We start from the raw sequence: 25000 nt of genomic DNA, 5'->3' as shown, positions 1-25000 counted from the left end.
AGCAGAGACACTGATGTCAGGACAGCAGAGTCACTGATGTCAGGACAGCAGAGTCACTGATGTCAGGACAGCAGAGACACTGATGTCAGGACAGCAGAGTCACTGATGTCAGGACAGCAGAGTCACTGCCCATCTTTCACCGCAGGCTGAAAACCCACCTCTTCAGGAAACACTACCCTTCCTCTTCGCCTTGCCTACTTGTTGTTAACTAGTTGTACGAGCTCTTGTTTTATTGTTTTATTGGATCTTGTTTATTCGTTACACTTATTTGTTTTATCTCTTGCTCATTTGATTTTCCTATTTGTCTATGTGTTTAAGAAAGTAGGTAGCTGATATATGTCACTTTTACTTTAGCGCTAGGTATACTCTTAGTTGCTTGTTTTAGAAGAGAATGCACTTAATGCTTCTGGTGATTAGTAGCTTCGTTCCCTACCTATGTTGAATGCACTTATTGTAAGTCTCTTTGGATAAAAGCATCTGCTAAATGACTCTAATGTAATGTAACCAATGAAAAGTATTAACATGAGCTTTGTGACTAAATAACTACAGTGGAACAAAGGTTATTTAATTATTTTACATTTCTTGAATTGTAACAGATATGGATTCCACCCGACACAGACTATAGTATATAGATTAGGGATGCACCGATATGGAAATTCTTGGCCGATACCGATACCGATGTTTAAAATAACAATTTAGCCAATAGCCGATACAGATACCGATGTTTGTTTATGTTGTTATTCATTCACCCTTTTATGCCAGGAAAATAAATTAAGTATTTAAAAAGCACAATTTTAAATCATTTCAGCCCTTTATCACTTTTAATGAGCACAAATTCAATAAGATGTATGAAACAATCTCTTTATTAATATGTAACTCTTACAGAAGAGAAGACAGATTGCTTCACATCCAGCTAAATAGCCTTCTTTCAGTCACCACAGTCTCTGTTGCAAACAAATAATACATGGTCAGTATCTTGTCACTGTCAGTATCATGGTCAGTAATTCAGTATCATGGTCAGTAAACTCAGTATCATGTCAGTATGATGGTCAGTATCATGTCAGTATCATGGTCTGTAAGTCAGTATCATGGTCAGTAACTCAGTATCATGGTCAGTATCATGGTCAGTATGTCAGTATCATGGTCAGTAACTCAGTATCATGTCAGTATCATGGTCAGTATGTCAGTATTATGGTCAGTATCATGTCAGTATCATGGTCAGTATGTCAGTATTATGGTCAGTATCATGTCAGTATCATGTCAGTATCATGTCAGTATCATGTCAGTCAGTATCATGGTCATTTGTCAGTACTAGTAGTATCATGGTCAGAATCATGTCAGTATCATGGTTGGTCAGCATCAATGTGGTCAGTAGTACTCACTTGAAAAATATGAAAAGGTGCAACTTTAGATGCCATGGATGGACATGGACACATATTCAGCCAAACATTTAACAGTAACACCAGGCTTATTCAAGACATCATCTCAACTGTAAACAAACAAAGCTTGCAATGCAGCCTTACAAAACACTAGCAGCCATTAACCCTTAGGGAAGACCATACACATTCAAGTCAAGGTGCAGTGCTACTCATAGCCTGCTGTGCAACAGTGCAACAACACAATAGGCTCTGATTACAAAAAAATAAAATACAAATGTTTTCTATGAAAACTGCCTGCCATACAACTACCTACTCAATGACAAATGCTTCTGTACTTACAGTAACAGGCCAATTTCAACAAATTAAATAACAGCCCAATACGAATATTTTGTTAAACAAATTAAATTAAATAATATCTAAAAGCGATAAGAAAGAAAAGCAATATAAAACAAATACAAAGTCAAATAGGGCTATTTTTCACAGTTTCATCCCTTGTATTTTTCATACAATACACCTTGTGTTTCCATTGCAGTAGGCTGGCGGAGTTGAACATGGGCCTCAGTCTTTAACAAAACAAATAGACAAAAAAAAAAGACTTCCCTAATAGTGGGCCTCTACTTCTTGGTAAGATGCATGTTTTTCTTTACAAAGACGAGCATCTCTACCTTGTCAGAGGTCAGCCTATTTCTCTTCTCATCCAAAACGTGAGCCACAGTGCTGAACAGCCGCTCACTGTCCACGCTTGTGCATGGGGCACACAGGTATTTGCGGGCCATTTGCCCCAGTGCTGGAAAACGATGGTGATATTCCTGCCAATATTTGAGTGCAGGATCATTTCTGGGAATGGGGGCCTCTGCAAAGAAACTATCCAGCTGCTCTGCCACCCTCGTCCTTAAAGAATAAAGAATAAAGAATAAAGAGGTTTTATTTGTCACTATCCATACAGGTAGGCTACAAGCAGTGCAATGCAAGTGTGGTCCACACTCCACAATATAGCGCTAACAGCAACATAATAACAACAATAATAGAGATTACAAAATACACCTTACCTTGGCATTTCTGGTCCCTTTTCCTGCAGAATCTCCTCAAACATGTCGTGCAGACTGGGTCGCTCCTGTTCCTCCTCCTCGTCTGTTCGTGCCCTCTTGCGCTGTGGGTGGTCGCTCGTCGCAGCACCCTCTCCATGCGTCTCATCCACGCGCGCCTCATCCACAGTGTCCACCAGTTGCGCGTCAAGTGCTGCTCGGGCTCGCAGCTTAACATCCTCGTCAAAGTATCGGTCCTTGTAGCGGGGGTCCAGTAACGTTGCAATTAAGAAAGTGGGATCAGACTCGTACTCACTGAACCGTTTCTTCATAGACTCTAATAATGCCGTCTTTGTTGTTTTAACACCATGGTCTGTAGCAACAGCCTTGCTTAAAAGACGTATCAGCGCTCTCACCGAGGGGATCACGTCAGCAACCGACGCCTCTGATGCACTGATATCTCTCGTCAGTTGTTCAAATGGGGAGAGAAGTGAGATTAAGTTTTCAATTAATCCCCAGTGTTGTGCAGTGAGGTTTGCGGGGAGGTCGTGGTCAACTGCGTATGCAGCGAGTGCATGCTTTTGCTCCAGAAGGCTGGCCATCATGAGATATGTGCTGTTCCAGCGAGTGGGGACATCTTGCTGTAATCTTTTTGGTATCGCCTGTACAGTCTGCAGGCGCGAGTAGGCAAGGGGTGAATGTTTGAAGTGGCCGACTATTTTTCGGCATATTGCCAACACACTCGAGACGCTAGGCTGGGTCAGAACGCCATCATGAACCACTAGTTGCAGAGAGTGCGCCATGCAACCAAAACTAGTCAGATTACTGTCCTTCATAGCTTTCGCCATATTTCTGGCATTATCCCTCACGACAGCATGGACTTTGGACTTTGGTATTTTCCATGTTTCAAACATGTTCTCAAAAGCCTCTGAGATAGCATTTGCAGTGTGGGAGCCTGTGAACTCCTGTGAGTGTAACACTGCTTTGACCAGGTTAAACTCCTTGTCAACCCACTGTGCCGTGAGGCTAAGCATACTCATAGGGCTAACGTCTGAACTCCAAATATCAGTAGTAAAACTGATGGCAGGGATGTCACCAGCCAGAAGCTCGTGGATGTGGCCGGCCACAACGTGGTATAATTCGGGGAGACAAACTTCAGCAAATGTTTTGCGACAGGGCAGTGTGTAGCGGGGCTCCATGTGCTCCACCAAGGCTCGAAACCCCACATCCCCCACAACAGAGAAAGGCTGGTCGTCTAATGCTATAAACTCCATAACTTTCTTATTTAGGTCTTTAGCTCTGGTACTATCTGAGGGGAATTTTTTCCCTTTATCAAATGCTGCTGCTATCGGCGGAGTTTTGTCTGTCTGCCTACTGGTGGATTTGTTGGCAGCCAGACGAGCCTGTACATCTCGCCGCTTCTGGTCAGCTTTCAGGAAGTCATTATATTCTTCAATGTGTCTACTTTTCAAATGAGCCTTCAGGTCTGAGGTGTTGAAATCCTTGGTGGTATTACCCCCTCTTGAAATGTCGTTAGAACAAGTCTTGCAAACTGCTAAACGGCGATCTTTCTCTGAGACGGTGAAGAAATCCCACACAGCAGACATCGTCTCTTTTTTTGTTTGTGTAAACATGAAGCGCATGTAGTACCTACTGCGCATGTGCAGTGGTTCTTTGGCGTGTGAGTGTAGTATTATACCACCACCTAGGGATCTAATCTGGAACTGCAGTTTGGTAGGCTGCAGAAAACACATCATATTAAGCACAGTCACTCAGTCAGTGAACATCGGCCGCTGCCATCGGTGACAGTCAAGTTATTCACCGATACACCGATGGCAGTCAACGAGGCTAATATCGGCCGATACCGATGTAAGGCCGATAAATCGGTGCACCCCTAATATAGATACATGTATGTTTCAACACAGACTATAGTATATAGATACTATGTTTCAACACAGACTATAGTATATATGTCACAGGGAAATTGGAGAACCAGGGAAATTGAAAACGGAGCGCTCGTTTTTAGGCGCGGGGCTTCGGGGCTTTGTTCCCCCCACATAGCAACCAGGAAGCTACGCTAGGGGAACGCTGAGCACGCGTTCACACGCACACGTGATAATAGTTACTGTCCATGACGGAGGTGCGCCGACTCAGCAGAGCTTGAGGCCGAGGAGGCACTCCCGAGCGCCTCCGGGCCCGATAGGGAGAGAATAGATCTTTTCATGGATCCCTATCCATGTGTGTGTGTGTGTGTGTGTGTGTGTGTGTCAGGGATAAACTAAAACAAATGTTAAAAGCCAGAACACAATAAAATGATCTTAACAGTCATGCTTTCAATAAACCAAATTGAAAGCATGAGCGCGTTTGCGTGCGCGTGCGTGCGTGTGTGGTCGGGGCCATATATGTTAGTGCACTGTGGTTGGGAAGCCTCGTGGCTTGCATTGCCTTCTAGTGTTAGTTCTACAGAATTGCTTGGGGGGGGGGGCGGTGAAAACGAGCTCCTTCTCCAATTTCCCTGGTTCTCCAATTTCCCGGTAACATATAGATACATGAAACAGACTATAGTATATAGATACATGTATGTTTCAACAGGTCTTAATCCACATTATGAGGATTTAACATGAGATACTCAGGGATTTACACAGATCAGAGGAACATCCCTCTTTCCCCTTTTCACTGTTATCCCTTCTGTGTGTGTGTGTGTGTGTGTGTGTGTGTGTGTGTGTGTGTGTGTGTGTGTGTGTGTGTGTGTGTGTGTGTGTGTGTGTGTGTGTGTGTGTGTGTGTGTGTGTGTGTGTGTGTGTGTGTGTGATTCTCCTAATCTATGTGTGTCAGATTACACATACAATACAAGTATCAGTGTAACATTAAGTGCGTTAACGTAACACTCAGGGCTTTAGGACCACTCACATCTGTCTGTCCTCACATGAAGAAAAATAAATCCCTTATCAGTGTTGTTGTCACGTAGTACCCCCCGCCCCCTCCCCCCCCCTCACATGAAACACCCTCCAATCCCTTATCCAGTGTTCTAATCTGGTTGTCAACCATGCTTATGTTAGCTTAGCTTAGCTTAGCTTAGCTTAGCAGCACGCTCATCTTTCTTGCTAAAATACCCATGTGCCCCCCCCTCCCCCCCTCATCCAAACTGGTCTGAGAGAGAGAGGGAACGCATCTGTGTCACTTTAGATTTGAGCTATGGCCATTATTTTATACTTTGGGTGTTCAAGAATAGCAGATCTACAAGCTCATAGTGCGGCACAGAGTAACGCACTATGAGCTTGTAGATCTGCTATTTTTGAAAATTCATGAAAATGTGTGCAATTCTTTCAAATATATATATTTTTAAAGCGAACATTTGTAACTCAAATCCTTGCTTCTGGGGGGGGGGGGGGGGACGACACATCATATTTTGAGATGGGGGGGGGGCATCATATTTTGAGATGGGGGGGGGGGGACATCATATTTTGAGATGGGGGGGGGGGGGTCCTTGACATGAAACAGTTTGAGAGCCACTGATATCATTATAGCAACATTACGGCTTTCAGAACACGCTCAGGATTTAGAAGGTATTTGTAGATGTGTTCCTGGATTGAATGGGTTAATGTCAATAACTCAACCGGTGGTCCTGGTCCGGGTCCTGGTCCCCAGCTGAACATGATGGCGGGTTGGTAACCAAATGGACCCTGACAGATCTTTAACTCTTGAGAGCGTAAAATGAAACCAAATGGACCATTACGGGTCCAAGAGTTAAACATCTGCATGACTTATTTACATCTTAGTTATTGTGATGGTCAGCCTGTTATCTCTCCTATGGAACCACATCAATCCATCCAACCATTACAAAGTATTATAAGTTTTGGGTCTGAGGGTCTAAATGTAATGAAATGATTCTGTGGCTCAAATGCCCTTAAATAATGGACCTTGATATGAAAAGGGTTGAAAAGCACTGATAGTAGAGTGTGTGTGTGTGTGTGTGTGTGTGTGTGTGTGTGTGTGTGTGTGTGTGTGTGTGTGTGTGTGTGTGTGTGTGTGTGTGTGTGTGTGTGTGTGTGTGTGTGTGTGTGTGTGTGTGTGTGTGTGTGTGTGTGTGTGTGTGTTTGGGAGTGGGGGATCTGGGCTTTTTTAGAGCCCCCACACTGTCCACATCCAGTCCATATGGGCTTTTTTAGAGTTTCCCACTGTTTCCCACTGTTTCCCAACCCCCAATTAGTATGGGTCGCGAGTAAATATATATTTTTTCCCATTAAAAAAAAAAAAAAAAAAATTCAAATGATATGCAAATGTTTAAACAAAAAGATCACAGCTTTTCATCAATTGAAAATGTAAACAATTAATTTCCATAAATATGATTTTTTTGTTTGTTTAAAAAGTAGTGAAAATAGCAGATCTACAAGCTCACAACGCGGCACATAGCAACTTGTCGTGAGCTTGTAGATCTGCTATAGTGTTTTAACAAGCTATAGTGTTTGTTCAAGAACATGCTATAGTGTTTGTTCAGTAACATGCCATAGTGTTTGTTCAGTAAAATGCTATAGTGTTTGTTCAGTAACATATAGTGTTTGTTCAGGAACATGCTATAGTGTTTGTTCAGTAACATATAGTGTTTGTTCAGTAACATGCTATAGTGTTTGTTCAGTAACATGCTATAGTGTTTGTTCAGTAACATATAGTGTTTGTTCAGTAACATGCTATAGTGTTTGTTCAGGAACATGCTATAGTGTTTGTTCAGTAACATGCTATAGTGTTTGTTCAGTAACATATAGTGTTTGTTCAGTAACATATAGTGTTTGTTCAGTAACATGCTATAGTGTTTGTTCAGGAACATGCTATAGTGTTTGTTCAGTAACATGCTATAGTGTTTGTTCAGTAACATGCTATAGTGTTTGTTCAGTAACATGCTATAGTGTTTGTTCAGGAACATGCCATAGTGTTTGCTCAGGAACATGCTATAGTGTTTGTTCAGGAACATGCTATAGTGTTTGTTCAGTAACATGCTATAGTGTTTGTTCAGTAACATGCTATAGTGTTTGTTCAGTAACATGCTATAGTGTTGGTTCAGGAACATGATATAGTGTTTGTTCAGTAACATGCTATAGTGTTTGTTCAGTAACATGCTATAGTGTTTCTTCAGGAACATGCTATAGTGTTTGTTCAGTAACATGCTATAGTGTTTGTTCAGTAACATGCTATAGTGTTTGTTCAGTAACATGCTATAGTGTTTCTTCAGGAACATGCTATAGTGTTTGTTCAGGAACATGCTATAATGTTTGTTCAGGAACATGCTATAGTGTTTGTTCAGTAACATGCTATAGTGTTTGTTCAGTAACATATAGTGTTTGTTCAGTAACATGCTATAGTGTTTGTTCAGGAACATGCTATAGTGTTTGTTCAGTAACATGCTATAGTGTTTTTTCAGTAACATGCTATAGTGTTTGTTCAGTAACATGCTATAGTGTTTGTTCAGTAACATGCTATAGTGTTTGTTCAGGAACATGCTATAGTGTTTGTTCAGTAACATGCTATAGTGTTTGTTCAGTAACATATAGTGTTTGTTCAGGAACATGCTATAGTGTTTGTTCAGGAACATGCCATAATGTTTGTTCAGTAACATGCTATAGTGTTTGTTCAGGAACATGCTATAGTGTTTGTTCAGGAACATGCCATAATGTTTGTTCAGTAACATGCTATAGTGTTTGTTCAGTAACATGCTATAGTGTTTATTCAGTAACATGCCATAGTGTTTGTTCAGTAACATGCCATAATGTTTGTTCAGTAACTTGCTATAGTCTTTGTTCAGTAACATATAGTGTTTTTTCAGTAACATGCTATAGTGTTTGTTCAGTAACATATAGTGTTTGTTCAGTAACATGCTATAGTGTTTGTTCAGTAACATATAGTGTTTGTTCAGTAGCATGGGTCTCTCCTCTTCTCTCCAGCTCTTTAATAAACACAACATGCATTTCAGGTGGGTTGCCAACATCAGGAAAGGGAACACATTTATCAGCTCTGATTTGATAATGGTTTCAAATCCAATTTTGTGTGCTGTCATCACATCCAATCACTTCACTTGTTTATTCTGTGTCCTGCATGAGTTCTCTCTCCTGATTGGAAGAAATTACTATCCCAGCCTGAACAGATATTTTGTGTTTACTAAAGAGCTGGAGAGACGGAGAGACCCCTGTTACTGAACACACACACTATAGCAATGATTACTATAACAATATAGAGCTATTTAACACTGTTACTGAACAAACACTCTATAGTAATGATTACTATAACAATATAGAGCTATTTAACACTGTTACTGAACACACACTCTATACCAATTATTACTATAACAATATAGATCTATTTAACACTGTTACTGAACACACACTCTATAGCAATGATTACTATAACAATATAGAGCTATTTAACACTGTTACTGAACAAACACTCTATAGTAATGATTACTATAACAATATAGAGCTATTTAACACTGTTACTGAACAAACACTCTATAGTAATGATTACTATCACAATATAGATCTATTTAACACTGTTACTGAACAAACACTCTATAGCAATGATTAATATAACAATATAGAGCTATTTAACACTGTTACTGAACACACACACACACACACACACACACACACACACACACACACACACACACACACACACACACACACACACACACACACACACACACACACACACACAATAGCAATGGTTACTATAACAATATAGATCTATTTAACACTGTTACTGAACAAACACTCTATAGCAATGATTACTATCACAATATAGAGCTATTTAACACTGTTACTGAACAAACACTCTACAGTAATGATTACTATCACAATATAGAGCTATTTAACACTGTTACTGAACAAACACTCTATAGCAATGATTACTATCACAATATAGAGCTATTTAACACTGTTACTGAACAAACACTCTACAGTAATGATTACTATCACAATATAGAGCTATTTAACACTGTTACTGAACAAACACTCTATAGCAATGATTACTATAACAATATAGAGCTATTTAACACTGTTACTGAACAAACACTCTATAGTAATGATTACTATCACAATATAGAGCTATTTAACACTGTTACTGAACAAACACTCTATAGTAATGATTACTATCACAATATAGAGCTATTTAACACTGTTACTGAACAAACACTCTATAGTAATGATTACTATCACAATATAAAGCTATTTAACACTGTTACTGAACAAACACTCTATAGTAATGATTACTATCACAATATAGAGCCATTTAACACTGTTACTGAACACTCTATAACAATGATTACTATCACAATATAGAGCCATTTAACACTGTTACTGAACAAACACTCTATAACAATGATTACTATCACAATATAGAGCTATTTAACAATGTTACTGAACAAACACTCTATAACAATGATTACTATCACAATATAGAGCTATTTAAGACTTATTCTAAGGAATCAGATAATCACTCACACCCTCTGTTTTACTAGAGGTTGTGATGTTGTCAGTGAGCTTCACATTGTGGTGCTAAATGGTAGAACAGTGCGTCGGTGTTTCCTCTGGGATGCATTTCAGTTCAGCTGCTTTGTGAGATGAAGCCCCTCTCTCTCCTCTATAGTGGTCTTATGTCTCTCTCTCCTCTCTCTCTCTCCTCTAGTGGACCAATCTTGGCGCTTTATCTCTCCGACAGAAAGATATTTAAGAACACTAGACGGCAGTTAGACGGCCGCGGGGGAGCGGTAAGTCCTTCCTCTAAAGAGACATCACTATCTATAGAAACAAGACGTCTTTGTCAGCTGGAAAACTCTTATGTCCATGACTGTTACTTTTCAGGAAATGGAGGAAAAGAAGAAGCTGTTGTTCAAATAGATCCAATGTAATTATTATTAATATAATAACCTGTGTTCAGAATGGATACAATGTACTTAGTATTTAGTCACAACCAGGCCTGTCACCATCCTGTCATTCTGGATGACCATTAAAGGGCCAGACCACTGTGGTAGAGGTTTGGGTTGTGTAGTTACCTTATAGACACTGTGGTAGAGGTTTGGGTTGTGTAGTTACTTTATAGACACTGTGGTAGAGGTTTGGGTTGTGTAGTTACCTTATAGACACTGTGGTAGAGGTTTGGGTTGTGTGTAGTTACCTTATAGACACTGTGGTAGAGGTTTGGGTTGAGTGTAGTTACCTTATAGAGCACGTTGGTAGAGGTTTGGGTTGTGTAGTTACTTTATAGACACTGTGGTAGAGGTTTGGGTTGTGTAGTTACTTTATAGACACTGTGGTAGAGGTTTGGGTTGTGTAGTTACTTTATAGAGCACTTTGGTAGAGGTTTGGGTTGTGTAGTTACTTTATAGAGCACTTTGGTAGAGGTTTGGGTTGTGTAGTTACCTTATAGACACTGTGGTAGAGGTTTGGGTTGTGTAGTTACCTTATAGACACTGTGGTAGAGGTTTGGGTTGTGTATAGTTACTTTATAGACACTGTGGTAGTAGTCTGGGAGGCATTGCGTCGGAGCTTGGACAGCAGGGGCGCGGCCACTGCGTTGTGATTCAAATCAACAGCCAATGAGGAAAAGGGGGCGGGATCCACATGCAGTGGGTGCTACATCTAAATAGGATCGACGGGAAGCAATTTCTCCTTGAGAAATTGCGGCCGCCATTGTTGTGTACTGCTGTTTGCCTCTCGTCGGACTTTTTAGACGAGTCAGACCGGTAAGAGGCGTGTCCGCTCAGATTCTGAGCGTAAGCTACATCCCGCCCACAAATACCAGGGCTCTGGCCCAGAAGTTTCTCGCCAGAGCAGGCGAAAACTTCTGGGAACTCAGATTACTGTGGTAGAGGTTTGGGTCGTGTAGTTATCTTATAGACACTGTGGTAGAGGTTTGGGTTGTGTAGTTACTTTATAGAGCACTTTGGTAGAGGTTTGGGTTGTGTAGTTACCTTATAGACACTGTGGTAGAGGTTTGGGTTGTGTAGTTACCTTATAGACACTGTGGTAGAGGTTTGGGTTGTGTAGTTACCTTATAGACACTGTGGTAGAGGTTTGGGTTGTGTATAGTTACTTTATAGACACTGTGGTAGTAGTCTGGGAGGCATTGCGTCGGAGCTTGGACAGCAGGGGCGCGGCCACTGCGTTGTGATTCAAATCAACAGCCAATGAGGAAAAGGGGGCGGGATCCACATGCAGTGGGTGCTACATCTAAATAGGATCGACGGGAAGCAATTTCTCCTTGAGAAATTGCGGCCGCCATTGTTGTGTACTGCTGTTTGCCTCTCGTCGGACTTTTTAGACGAGTCAGACCGGTAAGAGGCGTGTCCGCTCAGATTCTGAGCGTAAGCTACATCCCGCCCACAAATACCAGGGCTCTGGCCCAGACGTTTCTCGCCAGAGCAGGCGAAAACTTCTGGGAACTCAGATTACTGTGGTAGAGGTTTGGGTCGTGTAGTTACCTTATAGACACTGTGGTAGAGGTTTGGGTTGTGTAGTTACCTTATAGACACTGTGGTAGAGGTTTGGGTCGTGTAGTTATCTTATAGACACTGTGGTAGAGGTTTGGGTTGTGTAGTTATCTTATAGACACTGTGGTAGAGGTTTGGGTTGTGTAGTTATCTTATAGACCACTTTATTAAAGGTTTGGGTTGTGTAGTTACCTTGCCATGATGTAACTCCAAAGGTGGATAAGAAATCAAAAATAAGATTGATTAGAAATTGATCATTCTAAATATGCTCCTCCTTGACTTAAATTGTACGGTGAAACAGCTCTCAAAGTCACTCTTTTAGCACATAAACAGTGAAAGTTTTTTTTTGTTTTAATACAAATGTCAACTTCCTGTTGATTTTACTATTTGAAGATTCAGATCCACAGATCCAGTCCGGGTTTTTCTTCTTAATAAAAATAGTAAAACCAACAGGAAGTTGACATTTGTATTAAAGAAATAAACAGTAGTGGTTTGGTGATGTTCTATATTGTCTGAATAAACTTAGTTTTTGAGTGACTTTGAGAGCTGTTTCACTGTATAATGTAAGTCAATGAAGAGCTTATTTTGAATCAACAATTTCTAATCAATGGAGCAATTATTTTACATTTCTTGTCAACCTTAGAAGTAACACCATGGCAAGGTAAGTACACAACCCAAACCTCTACTAAAGTGGTCTATAAGGTAACTACACAACTCAAACCTCTACTAAAGTGGTCTTTCCCTTTAATTGTCACATTGGACATTTGTAGAAATAACATTTATTTTAGGCTTCAACAAAAATTGCACAGGGCAGGCTTGATTGATTCATTGAACATTTTATCAGGCAAAAATAATGTAAAACAACACAATTACATTTACAATACTTTTGTCTAAAAGGTCCGACCAAAAAAGTCCTTGCGGACTTGTTTCCGTTGGGGTCCTTGGTATAAATTTCATAGACATAATAGTAGCAACCAAACAGTTCAAATATCAACATAAAAATACATAGAAAAATAACACTATATACAAAAAAAAACATGCAAAAAAATATATATACAAAAAAGGGGAGGGGGGTCGTCTGGGGGACCTCCTCTTTTGGCCTCCAGAAAGATTAGTTTTTAGGGCTGTTTTGAATGAGCCCAGCGAACTGCATTTTTTGAGGGATGGGGTTAGACTATTCCTTGGTGGCTGTGCTGTTGAAGGAGAATTTGCCCATGTTTGTTTTATGGGTGGGTGGTACCAGATTGTTGTTTACGCTCCCTCTAGTTTCGTGACTGTGGGTGTCACTAACTTTTTGGAGGTATTTAGACAGATATGCGGGTATAGGGGGCTTAAATATATAAATAAATTACTTGTATGAATTATAATAATTTTATACTTTCAAAATATTTAAGAAATAGCAGCCAATCGCTTTAAAAAAAAAATTGGAAAATGTATGAACATTTGTCAACATGGAAAAAGTTATGACAATTATGCAAAAAGCAGAACTATGAGCTTGTAGATCTGCTATTTTCACTACTTTTGTGGGGAAAAAAGAGCAAACCAAGTACAGAGCCAAAGATCAATTTAACTAAGTATTGAGTAATTAATGTCTAAAACATAATAAATATAAAAAACATTAATTGATGATTGTCATTGAAGCTATGAAATTTAATCTGCAACACAATGTTATACAATATATAGTGGGGGTCCCTGCTTCATCTCTCTCTCAGCTAAGGGGTCCCTGCTTCATCTGTCTCTCAGCTAGGGGGTCCCTGCTTCATCTCTGTCTCAGCTAAGGGGTCCCTGCTTCATCTCTCTCTCAGCTAAGGGGTCCCTGCTTCATCTGTCTCTCAGCTAAGGGGTCCCTGCTTCATCTCTCTCTCAGCTAAGGGGTCCCTGCTTCATCTCTCTCTCAGCTAAGGGGTCCCTGCTTCATCTGTCTCTCAGCTAAGGGGTCCCTGCTTCATCTCTCTCTCAGCTAAGGGGTCCCTGCTTCATCTCTCTCTCAGCTAAGGGGTCCCTGCTTCATCTCTCTCTCCTTGGTCTGAACAACCTTAAACTCCTGCTGTAGGCTATTCATTTACGGGGGAAAAAACATAATAATGTTTAAATATGGACGTACGAGGTCTTCCTCCTGACAGCGAGGACAAACAAAACAAGAGGCTAAAAGATGAGCGTGGCGATGGGAAATGTGAAGATTAGTTTATAGTAGGGGAGGGGGGGTCCCTACGGCCCTCCATACACCTTATTGCATCGGGGGTCTTGCCCCCCCCTCCCCCACTCAGCTCCTACATGATCAGATTTAGCATCGTGTCCAAATGGATCTAATGTGGTGAACGAGAGAGAAAATGTAATTTTCTGTGTGTGTGTGTATGTGTTAGTAGTGTTATTACATCCTCCCTGGTGTCTGTCTCTACAGCCTTACATCTCTCTCTCTCTCTCTCTCCTTCCAAGGTCCTTGAAGGGGTTCTAGGGGGTTCTAGGGGTTGAAGGGGTTCTAGGGGTTGAAGGGGTTCTAGTGGGTCCTCAGCAACATTGGGAACCGTTTCACCTTAAGCAGTACTTTCTTTTAAATAGTGAAATATATGATATGCCCAAAATAGGGCCACCATTTTAATGTGTGTTAATTGTCTCCAATTGGCTTCCCAGGGCTTTTGCTCCTGTCCTGTCCATGTGTCCATCGTATGTCTGTCATCTCTTGCACGCACACTCCCAGTAGAACGCACTTTTCAAATCAGTCTCATGGTGGCGCTATAACTGGTCGCTTCACGTTTAACTCTTGAACCGTATGTCGTACAATCCAACATTTTGCGTCATTACGCAACTACCTTTTCCGCCATTTTGCAAAACGCCGTTTTTTGCCACAACTCTGTTGGAGTCATGTGATCCAGATGTTTCATATTACATTCCAATTGGCTGTGACTGATTTCCACATTTTGGCCAAGCCGGCCTGGCAGAGTTCGGCCCTCAGAGGAGCGCGCCTTTTCCACTTTGTCTCTGATCTCAGCAGATGGAAGGTAATCCAATGACACAATGTTTAACGACTGTTCTGTCTCCTCTGCTCCTACACTGACTTATACATCTGTCTGCTAAATGTAATCTTCTCTTTTGGGAACATGTCTCTTCAGACTGATAGGGTCCAGGGACCCCCTGGGGTCCTTGAGGAGTTACGGGACTGTCATTCCAATAATGTACAAATGGAACAAAAATGGACCTTTACGGGTCCATTTGGTTCCATTTGTACATTCTCAAAATTAGGATTTTATAGTGTAAATTGCCCCAAAGATAGACATTTGATTTGACTTGATTTTGGTAAGAGAAATGAATAAACACAATATAACTTAAACCCAGGATATAAATGGTAAATGGTGCATTTATATAACGCTTTATCCAAAGTGCTTTACATAGATTGTGCATTACATTCACACACACATTCACACACACATTCACACACACACACACACACACACACACACACACACACACACACACACACACACACACACACACACACACACACACACACACACACACACACACACACACACACACACACACATTCATACACCGATGGAGGAGGAAACCATACAAGGCACCAACCTGCTCATCAGGAGCAGTGAGGGGTTCAGTGTGTTGCTCAAGGACACTTCCACACTAACTCAGGGGGAGCCCGGGATCGAACTGGGAACCTCGAACTGGGAACCAACGCCTCGCGCTGCGAGGCGTTGTGAGCTTGCAGATCTGCTATTTTTGGCTCAAGTTCTCCTCAGAAAAGGGATATTAGGGTTCAAGTGGTTAAGGTAAAAAAAAAAATCATAACACAAAGATTTGGTGGACCCCCTGTAGTAACTCTGAGGACCCCCTAGGGGTCCTGGACCCCCTGTTGAAGACCCCTGGTCTAGGACCATTGAGATAGAGACTGCCTGACACACAGAGGCAGCTCATTCCAAACAGATATACCTGTATATATGTAAAGGAACTCTTGCTATTTAAACCTCCTTTGTTTTATCTCTTGCTCATTTGATGTTCCTATGTGTCTCATGTGTTTAAGAAAGTAGGTAGCTGATATATGTCACTTTTACCTTAGCACTAGGTATACTCTTAGTTACTTGTTTTAGAAGAGAATGCACTTCAGACTTCTGGTGATTAGTAGTTTTGTTCCCTACCTGTGTTGAATGCACTTACTGTAAGTCTCTTTGGATAAAAGCATCTGCTAAATGAATTCTTATGTAATGTAATGTAATGTAATGTAATGTAATGTAATGTAATGTAATGTCTGCTAAATGACTGTAATGTAATGTAATGTAATTTGGTTCTCATTTCTCAAATCTTTTAATTTCAAGGACCCACGTATCTCTAAGAGTGTACAAATGCAACCAAACGTACCCGTAAGGGTTACACTCTCAGAGTTACACACCCGTAAGTGTTACACTCTCAGAGTTACACACCCGTAAGGGTTACACTCTCAGAGTTACACACCCGTAAGGGTCCATTTAGAACTCCCTCAAAGAACCATGAGGGTCTCTGGACCTGGAATGACAATACAACTCCTTGATCTTGAAACCTGAGTCTTGTAGCTGTAGTGTGTTTCTACGCACGCACGCACGCACGCACGCACGCACGCACGCACGCACGCACGCACGCACGCACGCACGCACGCACGCACGCACGCACGCACGCACGCACGCACGCACACACGCACGCACGCACGCACGCACGCACGCACACAGTTTGACAGACTTATCTTGTGGTATTTTCCTCGATGCAAATCCTCTTCATGACTTTTCCTTTCAGAGACATTTGCCCTGTTATAATCTGTGATCTCTCTCTCTCTCTCTCTCGTCCGGTGAGACCTCAGTAGATTGTGTGTGTGTGTGTGTGTGTGTGTGTGTGTGTGTGTGTGTGTGGGTGTGTGGGTGGGTGGGTGGTGGGGTGGGAGGAGAGGAGAGGAGAGCATCAGTGTCTGGTAATGTTTTTAAATAAGGTTGTGTTTTAATCTGCGTTACATGGGCTCTCATAGACGCATGGAAACAATGGTGCAGATTACAGTCTGAGTCTCCTCCTCACACAGATTATAATCTGAGTGAGGAGAAGGAGACGCAGATAGATTATAATCTGAGTGAGGAGAAGGAGACGCAGATAGATTATAATCTGAGTGAGGAGAAGGAGACGCAGATAGCAGCACAGAGCCTTCCTCACTTTACGTCTCCTCATAGTGAGGAGGAGACACAGATAGCAGCATCTCCTCAGAGATGAGACGTCCAGATATCTGTAGGGGGGAGGGGGAAGGGGGAGGGGGGGGTATAGCAGGTGGTGCAAAGTAAAACAAAATGTTCTCAAGTATTTGAGTATAGAATTCCAAGGTACTTTGACATTATCTGAGTATTTCCGTTATTAGTTTATATTTCATACTTATATACCGCTACATCTCAGAGACACATACTGTACCTTTTTTTATTCCACTACATTTTACAGTTACTTTGCAGATTTGAATACAAAAACATACATCAACCACTTGAGCCCTATTTTATACTTATAGGCTGTTCAATATAGCCGCTCTACAGCTTGTCCAACGGCTATTTTAGATTAGGAAAAAATTCTGGGTGTTTTTACTTTGGCACTGAAATATTTTGATTGACAATACTTTTGTACTTTTAAAAACTTGAGAGTATTTTTTAATATTGTGGTATTTCTACTTTTACTGAAGTAATACAAAAGAAAACGGGAGTATGTCTTCTTCCTTCACTTCCCCCTCGGTCCCAGCCTCACTCATCTGCCACGAGGTTAGAGAAGAGCCTGGTCACCACCTAAAACAAGAGCTTAGAGAAGAGTCTGGTCACCACCTAAAACAAGAGGTTAGAGAAGAGCCTGGTCACCACCTAAAACAAGAGGTTAGAGAAGAGCCTGGTCACCACCTAAAACAAGAGGTTAGAGAAGAGCCTGGTCACCACCTAAAACAAGAGGTTAGAGAAGAGCCTGGTCACCACCTAAAACAAGAGGTCAGAGAAGAGCCTGGTCACCACCTAAAACAAGAGGTTAGAGAAGAGCCTGGTCACCACCTAAAGCAAGAGGTTAGAGAAGAGCCTGGTCACCACCTAAAACAAGAGGTTAGAGAAGAGCCTGGTCACCACCTAAAACAAGAGGTCAGAGAAGAGCCTGGTCACCACCTAAAACAAGAGGTTAGAGAAGAGTCTGGTCACCACCTAAAACAAGAGGTCAGAGAAGAGCCTGGTCACCACCTAAAACAAGAGGTCAGAGAAGAGCCTGGTCACCACCTAAAACAAGAGGTCAGAGAAGAGCCTGGTCACCACCTAAAACAAGAGACTAGAGAAGAGCCTGGTCACCACCTAAAACAAGAGGTTAGAGAAGAGCCTGGTCACCACCTAAAACAAGAGGTTAGAGAAGAGCCTGGTCACCACCTAAAACAAGAGGTCAGAGAAGAGCCTGGTCACCACCTAAAACAAGAGGTTAGAGAAGAGTCTGGTCACCACCTAAAACAAGAGGTCAGAGAAGAGCCTGGTCACCACCTAAAACAAGAGGTCAGAGAAGAGCCTGGTCACCACCTAAAACAAGAGGTCAGAGAAGAGCCTGGTCACCACCTAAAACAAGAGACTAGAGAAGAGCCTGGTCACCACCTAAAACAAGAGGTCAGAGAAGAGCCTGGTCACCACCTAAAACAAGAGGTCAGAGAAGAGCCTGGTCACCACCTAAAGCAAGAGGTTAGAGAAGAGCCTGGTCACCACCTAAAACAAGAGGTTAGAGAAGAGCCTGGTCACCACCTAAAGCAAGAGGTTAGAGAAGAGCCTGGTCACCACCTAAAACAAGAGGTTAGAGAAGAGTCTGGTCACCACCTAAAACAAGAGGTCAGAGAAGAGCCTGGTCACCACCTAAAGCAAGAGGTTAGAGAAGAGCCTGGTCACCACCTAAAACAAGAGGTTAGAGAAGAGCCTGGTCACCACCTAAAGCAAGAGGTTAGAGAAGAGCCTGGTCACCACCTAAAACAAGAGGTTAGAGAAGAGCCTGGTCACCACCTAAAACAAGAGGTTAGAGAAGAGCCTGGTCACCACCTAAAACAAGAGCTTAGAGAAGAGTCTGGTCACCACCTAAAACAAGAGGTCAGAGAAGAGCCTGGTCACCACCTAAAGCAAGAGGTTAGAGAAGAGCCTGGTCACCACCTAAAACAAGAGGTCAGAGAAGAGCCTGGTCACCACCTAAAGCAAGAGGTCAGAGAAGAGCCTGGTCACCACCTAAAGCAAGAGGTTAGAGAAGAGCCTGGTCACCACCTAAAGCAAGAGCTTAGAGAAGAGTCTGGTCACCACCTAAAGCAAGAGGTTAGAGAAGAGCCTGGTTACCACCTAAAACAAGAGGTTAGAGAAGAGCCTGGTCACCACCTAAAACAAGAGGTTAGAGAAGAGCCTGGTCACCACCTAAAGCAAGAGGTTAGAGAAGAGCCTGGTCACCACCTAAAACAAGAGGTTAGAGAAGAGCCTGGTCACCACCTAAAACAAGAGGTTAGAGAAGAGCCTGGTCACCACCTAAAACAAGAGGTTAGAGAAGAGTCTGGTCACCACCTAAAGCAAGAGGTTAGAGAAGAGCCTGGTCACCACCTAAAACAAGAGGTTAGAGAAGAGCCTGGTCACCACCTAAAACAAGAGGTTAGAGAAGAGCCTGGTCACCACCTAAAACAAGAGGTTAGAGAAGAGCCTGGTCACCACCTAAAACAAGAGGTTAGAGAAGAGCCTGGTCACCACCTAATACAAGAGGTTAGAGAAGAGCCTGGTCACCACCTAAAACAAGAGGTTAGAGAAGAGCCTGGTCACCACCTAAAACAAGAGGTTAGAGAAGAGCCTGGTCACCACCTAAAACAAGAGGTTAGAGAAGAGCCTGGTCACCACCTAAAACAAGAGGTTAGAGAAGAGCCTGGTCACCACCTAAAACAAGAGGTCAGAGAAGAGCCTGGTCACCACCTAAAACAAGAGGTCAGAGAAGAGCCTGGTCACCACCTAAAACAAGAGGTTAGAGAAGAGCCTGGTCACCACCTAAAACAAGAGGTTAGAGAAGAGCCTGGTCACCACCTAAAACAAGAGGTTAGAGAAGAGTCTGGTCACCACCTAAAACAAGAGGTTAGAGAAGAGTCTGGTCACCACCTAAAACAAGAGGTTAGAGAAGAGCCTGGTCACCACCTAAAACAAGAGGTTAGAGAAGAGCCTGGTCACCACCTAAAACAAGAGGTTAGAGAAGAGCCTGGTCACCACCTAAAACAAGAGGTCAGAGAAGAGCCTGGTCACCACCTAAAGCAAGAGGTTAGAGAAGAGCCTGGTCACCACCTAAAACAAGAGGTTAGAGAAGGGCCTGGTCACCACCTAAAGCAAGAGGTTAGAGAAGAGCCTGGTCACCACCTAAAACAAGAGGTTAGAGAAGAGTCTGGTCACCACCTAAAACAAGAGGTCAGAGAAGAGCCTGGTCACCACCTAAAGCAAGAGGTTAGAGAAGAGCCTGGTCACCACCTAAAACAAGAGGTTAGAGAAGAGCCTGGTCACCACCTAAAGCAAGAGGTTAGAGAAGAGCCTGGTCACCACCTAAAGCAAGAGGTTAGAGAAGAGCCTGGTCACCACCTAAAGCAAGAGGTTAGAGAAGAGCCTGGTCACCACCTAAAACAAGAGGTTAGAGAAGAGCCTGGTCACCACCTAAAACAAGAGCTTAGAGAAGAGTCTGGTCACCACCTAAAACAAGAGGTCAGAGAAGAGCCTGGTCACCACCTAAAGCAAGAGGTTAGAGAAGAGCCTGGTCACCACCTAAAACAAGAGGTCAGAGAAGAGCCTGGTCACCACCTAAAGCAAGAGGTCAGAGAAGAGCCTGGTCACCACCTAAAGCAAGAGGTTAGAGAAGAGCCTGGTCACCACCTAAAGCAAGAGCTTAGAGAAGAGTCTGGTCACCACCTAAAACAAGAGGTTAGAGAAGAGCCTGGTCACCACCTAAAACAAGAGGTTAGAGAAGAGTCTGGTCACCACCTAAAGCAAGAGGTTAGAGAAGAGCCTGGTCACCACCTAAAACAAGAGGTTAGAGAAGAGCCTGGTCACCACCTAAAACAAGAGGTTAGAGAAGAGCCTGGTCACCACCTAAAGCAAGAGGTTAGAGAAGAGCCTGGTCACCACCTAAAACAAGAGGTTAGAGAAGAGCCTGGTCACCACCTAAAACAAGAGGTTAGAGAAGAGCCTGGTCACCACCTAAAACAAGAGGTTAGAGAAGAGTCTGGTCACCACCTAAAGCAAGAGGTTAGAGAAGAGCCTGGTCACCACCTAAAACAAGAGGTTAGAGAAGAGCCTGGTCACCACCTAAAACAAGAGGTTAGAGAAGAGCCTGGTCACCACCTAAAACAAGAGGTTAGAGAAGAGCCTGGTCACCACCTAAAACAAGAGGTTAGAGAAGAGCCTGGTCACCACCTAAAACAAGAGGTTAGAGAAGAGCCTGGTCACCACCTAAAACAAGAGGTTAGAGAAGAGCCTGGTCACCACCTAAAACAAGAGGTTAGAGAAGAGCCTGGTCACCACCTAAAACAAGAGGTCAGAGAAGAGCCTGGTCACCACCTAAAACAAGAGGTCAGAGAAGAGCCTGGTCACCACCTAAAACAAGAGGTTAGAGAAGAGCCTGGTCACCACCTAAAACAAGAGGTTAGAGAAGAGCCTGGTCACCACCTAAAACAAGAGGTTAGAGAAGAGTCTGGTCACCACCTAAAACAAGAGGTTAGAGAAGAAACTGGTCACCACCTAAAACAAGAGGTTAGAGAAGAGCCTGGTCACCACCTAAAACAAGAGGTTAGAGAAGAGCCTGGTCACCACCTAAAACAAGATGTTAGAGAAGAGCCTGGTCACCACCTAAAACAAGAGGTCAGAGAAGAGCCTGGTCACCACCTAAAGCAAGAGGTTAGAGAAGAGCCTGGTCACCACCTAAAACAAGAGGTTAGAGAAGGGCCTGGTCACCACCTAAAGCAAGAGGTTAGAGAAGAGCCTGGTCACCACCTAAAACAAGAGGTTAGAGAAGAGTCTGGTCACCACCTAAAACAAGAGGTCAGAGAAGAGCCTGGTCACCACCTAAAGCAAGAGGTTAGAGAAAAGCCTGGTCACCACCTAAAACAAGAGGTTAGAGAAGAGCCTGGTCACCACCTAAAGCAAGAGGTTAGAGAAGAGCCTGTTCACCACCTAAAGCAAGAGGTTAGAGAAGAGTCTGGTCACCACCTAAAACAAGAGGTTAGAGAAGAGCCTGGTCACCACCTAAAACAAGAGGTTAGAGAAGAGCCTGGTCACCACCTAAAACAAGAGCTTAGAGAAGAGTCTGGTCACCACCTAAAACAAGAGGTCAGAGAAGAGCCTGGTCACCACCTAAAGCAAGAGGTTAGAGAAGAGCCTGGTCACCACCTAAAACAAGAGGTCAGAGAAGAGCCTGGTCACCACCTAAAGCAAGAGGTCAGAGAAGAGCCTGGTCACCACCTAAAGCAAGAGGTCAGAGAAGAGCCTGGTCACCACCTAAAACAAGAGGTTAGAGAAGAGCCTGGTCACCACCTAAAACAAGAGGTTAGAGAAGAGCCTGGTCACCACCTAAAGCAAGAGGTTAGAGAAGAGCCTGGTCACCACCTAAAACAAGAGGTTAGAGAAGAGCCTGGTCACCACCTAAAACAAGAGGTCAGAGAAGAACCTGGTCACCACCTAAAACAAGAGGTTAGAGAAGAGCCTGGTCACTACCTAAAACAAGAGACTAGAAAAGAACCTGGTCACCACCTAAAACAAGAGACTAGAGAAGAGCCTGGTCACCACCTAAAGCAAGAGCTTAGAGAAGAGCCTGGTCACCATCTAAAGCAAGAGGTTAGAGAAGAGCCTGGTCACTACCTAAAACAAGAGGTCAGAGAAGAACCTGGTCACCACCTAAAACAAGAGGTTAGAGAAGAGCCTGGTCACTACCTAAAACAAGAGACTAGAGAAGAGCCTGGTCACCACCTAAAACAAGAGACTAGAGAAGAGCCTGGTCACCACCTAAAACAAGAGGTTAGAGAAGAGCCTGGTCACCACCTAAAACAAGAGGTCAGAGAAGAGTCTGGTCACCACCTAAAACAAGAGGTTAGAGAAGAGCCTGGTCACCACCTAAAACAAGAGGTTAGAGAAGAGCCTGGTCACCACCTAAAGCAAGAGGTTAGAGAAGAGCCTGGTCACCACCTAAAACAAGAGCTTAGAGAAGAGCCTGGTCACCACCTAAAACAAGAGGTCAGAGAAGAACCTGGTCACCACCTAAAACAAGAGGTTAGAGAAGAGCCTGGTCACTACCTAAAACAAGAGACTAGAGAAGAGCCTGGTCACCACCTAAAACAAGAGACTAGAGAAGAGCCTGGTCACCACCTAAAACAAGAGGTTAGAGAAGAGCCTGGTCACCATCTAAAGCAAGAGGTTAGAGAAGAGCCTGGTCACCACCTACAGCAAGAGGTTAGAGAAGAGCCTGGTCACTACCTAAAGCAAGAGATTAGAGAAGAGACTGGTCACCACCTAAAACAAGAGTTTAGAGAAGAGCCTGGTCACCACCTAAAGCAAGAGGTTAGAGAAGAGCCTGGTCACTACCTAAAGCAAGAGATTAGAGAAGAGCCTGGTCACCACCTAAAGCAAGAGGTTAGAGAAGAGCCTGGTCACCACCTAAAACAAGAGGTTAGAGAAGAGCCTGGTCACCACCTAAAACAAGAGGTTAGAGAAGAGCCTGGTCACCACCTAAAGCAAGAGCTCAGAGAAGAGCCTGGTCACCACCTAAAACAAGAGGTTAGAGAAGAGCCTGGTCACCACCTAAAGCAAGAGGTCAGAGAAGAGCCTGGTCACCACCTAAAACAAGATGTTAGAGAAGAGCCTGGTCACCACCTAAAACAAGAGGTCAGAGAAGAACCTGGTCACCACCTAAAACAAGATGTTAGAGAAGAGCCTGGTCACCACCTAAAACAAGAGCTTAGAGAAGAGCCTGGTCACCATCTAAAGCAAGAGGTTAGAGAAGAGCCTGGTCACCACCTAAAACAAGAGACTAGAGAAGAGCCTGGTCACCACCTAAAGCAAGAGGTCAGAGAAGAACCTGGTCACCACCTAAAACAAGAGGTCAGAGAAGAGCCTGGTCACCACCTAAAACAAGAGGTTAGAGAAGAGCCTGGTCACCACCTAAAACAAGAGGTCAGAGAAGAGCCTGGTCACCACCTAAAACAAGAGGTTAGAGAAGAGCCTGGTCACCACCTAAAACAAGAGGTCAGAGAAGAGCCTGGTCACCACCTAAAACAAGAGGTTAGAGAAGAGCCTGGTCACCACCTAAAACAAGAGGTCAGAGAAGAGCCTGGTCACCACCTAAAACAAGAGGTCAGAGAAGAGCCTGGTCACTACCTAAAACAAGAGACTAGAGAAGAGCCTGGTCACCACCTAAAACAAGAGGTTAGAGAAGAGCCTGGTCACCACCTAAAACAAGAGGTTAGAGAAGAGCCTGGTCACCACCTAAAACAAGAGGTTAGAGAAGAGCCTGGTCACCACCTAAAGCAGAGAGTGGACAGGTAGTCCTGAGTGGACAGGATTTACGTCGTACGCGTTTCCCCCAGAAACGATATTGTTTGACCAATCACAACACTCGTTTCATTCACGGAGAATGTTAACAGATTGGTAAAGCATCAACGTCATTTCCTTGGTCGGTACTTCCGCCAAATGCTACCATTTCCGGTTGTCACTTCCTAGACAACCAACCAATAGGGGGAGGGGCTGTGGTCGGGGTCTGCAGTGTTGCCAGATTCTGTGAGAGAAACAAGCAACCAGGTCTAGGAAAACAAGCCCAAAAGAAGCGACTATGGGCCACATGAGCACTTTAAACATATACATCAGCTATTTGAAAAAAGCTGATCTACAAGCTCACAATGCGTCGCATGCTTGTAGATCTGCTATTTTCAAATAAAATCTTGGGGGGAAATTATAATAAGCAGACCTGGCAACACAGGGTCTGCAGTGTGTTAAACAGGGTGAGGGTCTGCAGTGTGTTAAACAGGGTGAGGGTCTGCAGTGTTAAACTGTAGTTGCATCAGCCTCCATAATGCTGCTTCCTGGGTCTCATCACGTGTTGCAGTGCAGTGGTCTCTCCTC

The 25000-nt window shown here is 43.2% G+C and overlaps 1 protein-coding gene and 1 pseudogene across 2 annotated transcripts in view; one reads left to right on the top strand and one right to left on the bottom strand.

Moving 5' to 3' along the window:
• The window catches only part of LOC308084327 (protein NLRC3-like), a 297537-nt pseudogene that overhangs the window by 255882 nt on the left and 16655 nt on the right, over positions 1-25000 (top strand). The window lies entirely within an intron of this gene.
• LOC308084509 (zinc finger BED domain-containing protein 4) lies at positions 1994-4011 on the bottom strand (the record flags this gene model as incomplete). The annotated part of the gene is made up of 2 exons (XM_080427174.1): positions 1994-2270; positions 2429-4011. The coding sequence occupies 2 exons, from the start codon at positions 4009-4011 to the stop codon at positions 1994-1996; spliced, it is 1860 nt and encodes a 619-aa protein (XP_080283300.1).

The sequence above is a fragment of the Gymnoscopelus braueri genome (assembly GCF_963280865.1).
Source record: "Gymnoscopelus braueri genome assembly, chromosome: 4".
Taxonomy (NCBI): Eukaryota; Metazoa; Chordata; class Actinopteri; order Myctophiformes; family Myctophidae; genus Gymnoscopelus; species Gymnoscopelus braueri.
Note: the sequence above shows the minus strand (reverse complement) of the source record. Positions and strands in the feature narration are given on the sequence as shown.